This window comes from Cyprinodon tularosa, unplaced genomic scaffold (genome assembly GCF_016077235.1).
Source record: "Cyprinodon tularosa strain WSP-4 unplaced genomic scaffold, ASM1607723v1 ctg416, whole genome shotgun sequence".
NCBI lineage: Eukaryota > Metazoa > Chordata > Actinopteri > Cyprinodontiformes > Cyprinodontidae > Cyprinodon > Cyprinodon tularosa.
In genome coordinates this window covers 253,891-260,365 of record NW_024039137.1, presented here as the reverse complement: position 1 = coordinate 260,365, position 6,475 = coordinate 253,891, and the positions used below count along the sequence as shown (strand labels likewise).

General features: G+C 37.8%; 1 protein-coding gene across 1 annotated transcript; it reads left to right on the top strand.

The window, feature by feature from the left end:
- The first annotated feature begins 897 nt into the window (after positions 1–897).
- Positions 898–5,540, top strand: LOC119792247 (neurexophilin-1-like). Its single transcript, XM_038298813.1, has 2 exons — positions 898–1,135; positions 4,758–5,540. The coding sequence occupies exons 1-2, from the start codon at positions 1,037–1,039 to the stop codon at positions 5,499–5,501; spliced, it is 843 nt and encodes a 280-aa protein (XP_038154741.1). The 5' UTR covers positions 898–1,036; the 3' UTR covers positions 5,502–5,540.
- The last annotated feature ends 935 nt before the right edge of the window (positions 5,541–6,475 follow it).

Here is a 6,475-nt window from a genome sequence, read left to right as displayed (position 1 = left end):
CCAAACATCATCTAGGTTGACATACTGAAGGGAGGCCCATGTTGAGCCAGGGTGTGCTGCCAATTTCTGTTGGTTAAAGGTTTAGTGAAGGATGCTCTTTTTCCGGGTGGATCATCAAAATAAGGGGTCCTCCTAATTGTCAATCAGTCTGGTCGTCCTACGCGCTTGTCCACATTTTCACTTACCAGTGACGAGTCTGACATGGTGGAAAAATTGCAAATCTTCTCCTGGAAAGAAAGCTTGGATGAGGGATGCAAACAGCAACTTTTAAACAGAACGTGCCCACAGAGAAATGGGCTTTTGCATGCTCTCCCACAGGTTTAATAGGCATTCCCTTTCAGGAGCGGGTAAAGGTTGTGCATGTGCATTTTATTAAATTTATTTCAAGTCGAGAGGACTGGTCTTTTCAAAAATTCACGAAAACCCTCTACTATACCTTCAATGTACTTCTTTATGTTGCAAACTGCGCTTTCTTCTCACTCATTTAGAAAAGCTATGAGTTATTTCCAATACCTGTCCTGTATGTTTTCTACATCTCCTACTTGGGCTGATGGAGTTGGGCTCTTTTGGGCCAAGGATCTTCTTTTTATTCAAAGGGGTTCATGGATGTGCTCCAAACTGTGCTCATTCAGAAACTATGCTCAGGCTGCCTCTTTTCCTCTGGCCACAAGATGGCACACCTTGATTAAATCAGGTGGCAGCCTTCAAATTTTAAACATAAAAACATTCTGAATTCAATAGAATAACCTACATATAATAAATCTCACTGCCCAGTGTTTAGAGGTTAAACAGAGCCACAAATCCAATATGAAGACTGTCATATTGTGAGGATTTCAAGGAAAAATGCAAGCGTGTGAAAGCGAAAGAGGGGGAGGTGAGGAATACAGTATAATGAGAGCCTCCAGAGCTGAGAGAACCTCTCAGTTTGAGATGTGAGTGGAGGCAAAAGCATACGGAAGGGCTTCTGCCTTAGTGTAGAGTTTAGCTTTAGAGTTTATCCCATCATGCAGACTCATCAAAAGGTCACCAATCCTGAATGAATGAAACTCAGATAAAGGTGGGTGACCTGGGAACTATGGAGAGGTTCTCCTGCTGCTGCTTTGCATGGATTCTTCTGAGTGGAAGTTTTTATCTGGTAAGTCTATTTTAACAGATTTAACAACTTTAATGGGAAATCAGTGGCTCCTGCAGATATTATTAGCAGTAATTTATATCTATTGGATCCCCATTAAACAGGTGATCTATTGTTCTAAAATAAACATTCATAACTGGATAGAATACGCTTATTGTTAAATTTTCTATTTTTTATACTTAAAAAATGAAGAGCTTCAGTTAAGTTGGATTTATGTTTAACATTCCTAATTTAGTGCATCAACGTATTTCTTAATTAATATTATTGGTTGCAGGAAACAAATTATTTTTTTCAGTCAAGGACATACAGTCACAATTATATATCTATTTTTTTATGCTTTTTTAATCAGTGTCATAAATTTAAATTTAGGCAATACATTTAAACTTTGGGCTGGCTAACAATACCAAAACAGCTTTAATTAATTTTGATTTTAAGAACTAGGTGTAGGGTTTTGCAGAAGTTGTCTCTCATCGAAATAGATTTAAACACATAAATGCAGGCTGAAATATAAGCATCTTTCCGTACAGAAGTTTGGATAAAAATCCCTGACAAGTTTGCAGAGCAATTTCACATGTTAAGTAGCCATTAAAATGGAAATTATTTATTCAAATTAATTAATTCAAATAGATTTTTTTGTGTTTGAGATACTTACTCCTAATTTAAGAAATGTTTTACTTATTTATAGATGCTTTTTGCACTGTATTTGCAAAGTGGTTTAATTATGACAGAAAAGTCTAATCATAAAAACATATAGATATATATTTAAAAATAAATACTGGGCAAGTATCTCGTCGAAACAGTCACCCTTAGATAAAATGGAAACTTTTCAGATGAATAAGGAGCAAATAAAGAAGTATAACAATACAACAATCTCATCATCTCAAAGCTGCAGCTGTATCTCTGTCTTCACTGAAGTCAGTTAAACAGCAGCCTGTTCTTAGAGACAATCAAAGCAAAAACTGAGCCATGGAAACAAAACCAGCTAAAATGTACAGGTGCTGGTCATAAAATTAGAATATCATGAAAAAGTAGATTGATTTCAGTAATTCCATTTAAAAAGTGAAACTTGTATATTATATTCATACATTACATACAAACTCATATATTTCAGATGTTTATTTTGTTTAATTTTGATGATTACAAATGACAACAAATGAAAATCTCAAATTCATCATATCAGAAAATTAGAATATTACTGAAGACCAATAAAAACAAAGGATTTATAGAAATGTTGGCCAACTGAAAAGTATGAACATGAAAAGTATGAGCATGTACAGCACTCAGTATTTAGTTGGGCCTCCTTTGGCCTGTATTACTGCAGCAATGCGGCGTGGCATGGAGTCGATCAGTCTGTGGCACTGCTCAGGTGTTATGATAGCCCAGCTTGCTCTAATAGTGGCTTTTAGCTCTTCTGAATTGTTGGGTCTGGTGTATTGCATCTTCTTCTTCACAATACCCCATAGATTTTCTATGGGGTTAAGGTCAGGAGAGTTTGCTGGCCAATTAAGAACAGGGATACCATGGTCCTTCAACCAGGTACTGGTAGCTTTGGCACTGTGTGCAGGTGCCAAGTCCTGTTGGAAAATGAAATCTGCATCTCCAAAAAGTTGGTCAGCTGCAGGAAGCATGAAGTGCTCTAAAACTTCCTGGTATGTGGCTGCGTTGACCCTGGACCTCAGAAAACACAATGGACCAACACCAGCAGATGACATGGCACCCCAAACCATCACTGACTGTGGAAACTTTACACTGGACTTCAAGCAACGTGGATGAAGTGCCTCTCTTCTTTTCCTCCAGACTCTGGGACCTTGATTTCCAAAGGAAATGCAAAATTTACTTTCATCAGAGAACATGACTTTGGACCACTCACCAGCAGTCCAGTCCTGTTTCTCTTTAGCCCAGGCAAGACGCTTCTGACGCTGTCTGTGGTTCAAGAGTGGCTTGACACAAGGAATGCGACAGCAGAAACCCATGTCTTTCATACGTCTGTGTGTGGTGGTTCTTGAAGCACTCACTCCAGCTGCAGTCCACTCTTTGTGAATCTCCCCCACATTTTTGAATGGGTTTTGTTTCACAATCCTCTCCAGGGTGCGGTTATCTCTCTTGCTTGTACACTTTTTTCGACCACATCTTTTCCTTCCCTTCGCCTCTCTATTAATGTGCTTGGACACTGAGCTCTGTGAACAGCCAGCCTCTTTAGCGATGACCTTTTGTGTCTTGCCCTCCTTGTGCAAGGTGTCGATGGTCGTCTTTTGGACAACTGTCAAGTCAGCAGTCTTCCCCATGATTGTGTAGCCTATAGAACTAGACTGAAAGACCATTTAAAGGCTTTTGCAGGTGGTTTGAGTTATTTGCTGATTAGAGTGTGGCACCAGGGGCCATCAATTTTGAACCTTTTCACAATATTCTAATTTTCTGATATGATGAATTTGAGATTTTCATTTGTTGTCATTTGTAATCATCAAAATTAAACAAAATAAACATCTGAAATATATGAGTTTGTATGTAATGTATGAATATAATATACAAGTTTCACTTTTTAAATGGAATTACTGAAATCAATCTACTTTTTCATGATATTCTAATTTTATGACCAGCACCTGTAATCTTCCCACACATCAAACCACATGTCTTAGATAGAAACTATTTATGACCAAAGAAGGTATATATATATATCAGTTTTGCCACAATACTAGAAATACTGAAAAAAAAAAAAAAAATCAGTGTTACGTCCTTAAAACATGAAAAACGTTCCAACTTTTAGGTTTGGTAGTGATAGTTTGGGTAGTGATGGCAGTATGCTGTGGGTATTTTGCACAAAGTGAAGGAAGGAATAATAAAGCATCTTTTAAATGATTTTACTGTACAGGAAATTGGGAACACAAAATACAAGAAATGTATGCAATTCTTTCACTTGTTCTAAATAATTTTACCTTTCCTGGCTTTTTTTTTTTCCATCACCACTTTTTCCCCGCGATTTTGGTGAGGTTAAGCATCTCTCCTCTAAAAACCTACATCTGGTGCTGGCAGCAAATTAAATACTACTCAGCCTCCTATATATAATTATCCATCATAGCGTTGATGCATAAAATCCAGGCTTTATATTAAATGAAAAATTGCATTCTACCAGGCCCAGTAAACTGGTTGGAAGCTAACATTGAGATGTTGGCCTAGTACAGTTCTACCACAAAACAGTAAGAAGATGTTTTAAGTTTTATGGACTTTGATTAACAGTCATATTAGCCAATATATAGCCAATTTAGATTAAATTTACCAACAAGAGCATAGGTCACTTAACGGCTGTGGTTTCTCTGTAACCTGCAAAAGGACATTTATCTAAGATAAAGATATTGTTTTGGTTGGTAGGTATGATTGAGAATCTATTTAGATAAGAGACATCCACCATTAATTCCAACTTGTGCACAAAAAAAGTTAAAATTAATCAAGAACATCCAGAACCAAATATTCTTAAGCCATTGCTGGGTGCATGTCTTACTAGTGTGTATTTAATGAATACACTTGCTGAAAGCAGCTTTTTTAACGGATGTAGTTTGGATCTGTGCTGCTTACGGCTCTTTTAACTCAAAAATTCATAGCTCATAATTTCTCATTTCTTTTTGTCCAGTTGGTTCTTTGTCAACATGAGAGTCAGAGCAACTTCACCTCCAGCTACTCAGCATCTCTCCAACTCCAAAAAGACCAAAGGGAATATCGACAGCAGGTCTGGGGACTTCAGACCAAGAGTTTGATTCAAAACTCTAAAGTGCTCAATAGCCCTTATGTTCCTCTATCAAAGCAGGGACTTTGGGAAGTCTTTGAAGGTAACTCCAAGTCCAACTCCAACCCTTCTTTAAAGATAAAGCTCCCACCCATCATGGATGTTCAAGGATTATCTAAACTGTCAAGATTGTTCACCTGGGGTGACTTTTATTCCAACATCAAAACTGTTAAGCTGAATTTGCTGATAATGGGGAAGATCGTGGACCACGGTAACGGTTCTCTTGGAGTCTATTTCCGTCACAACTCCACTGGGGTTGGGAACGTGTCCGTCAGCCTGGTCCCACCTATGAAAGAGGTGGAGTTTGACCTGGAGCGCCAGAGTGTGGTCCATCCCAAAGAGTCGAAGACGTTCAACTGCAGGGTGGACTACGAAAAAACCGAACGTAGCAAGAAGGTGATGCTGTGCAACTATGATCCATCAAAGACCTGCGACCAAGAACAAACCCAGAGCCACATCACCTGGATTTGCTCCAAACCCTTCCAGGTCATCTGTGTCTACATGTCTTTCTACAGCACAGATTACAGGCTGGTCCAGAAAGTCTGTCCAGACTACAACTCCCAGAACCCAGCCTACCGGCCCACAGGATAAACCTGGGTCCAGGTTAGGGGGGGAAGAAAGACGCCTTAACACCATAGTGTTGAAGTTTGACTTTTTAAAACTTTGTCCCAAAAAATATTTGATTAAACACTGTTAAATAGATATTTAGATTAGGTGTGCTGATAACAAAAGGATGGCTGAGATTATGTTTCTGTAATAAGTGTAAATAAAAGTTGAAACTTAAAACACCCAAGTTGATGTAACAATTAGGTGACTGATTTGCAACATTTTGCAAAGGTGTAGAAATATGACCTTTATTGTGTATAATCTTTAAGTGCTGTTCATGTCACGCCTTCCCAATTTTTGGTTGTCTGGTTCCAGACGTATTTTAAAACACTTTGTATCCTACCTGTACATTTTTCATCATTTCTTGAAAACGTGGCTGTGTAATTCCTATATACATACCTTCCATCAGGAGGTGACAGAGGTATTTGGGTTGATCGGGGTTCATAATGTCAATGCAAACCCAAACAGAAGCAAAATTCAATAGAATAAGGTTGCAACGATGCGGGGAGACCAGGGACAGTTGCAAAATAGGATGGTTGCAATATGTCTTTTTTTCTCCATTGAGGTAAAGCTAGAGTAACTCATACTGGACATGCAAAGATATTGTTATACCGATGTCACCGTTTTTTTTTTTTTTTTATCTAGCTCAAACCTATATAGGATAATTGAGTGATAAGTTTACTTTCAGGTAATATTGTTAGTATGTCTCAGGATCACACAGCTTAGTGTGATTTAATTACATCGGACAGAGAGAGGGAAAGCCGCCCCCTTTTGATATAAAATAACATTTTAAACATTTTTTTATTAGTTAGGTGGATTATGTATCCATCCATATCTTTGTACAACTGGGCATAAAATGAAATCGCAATAAGTAATTCTTTCTTAAAATAAGTGAATTTTTTGAATTGAGGATGCAAGTTCAACATTTTGCCAATGGAACGAGACAATTTACATTTAAA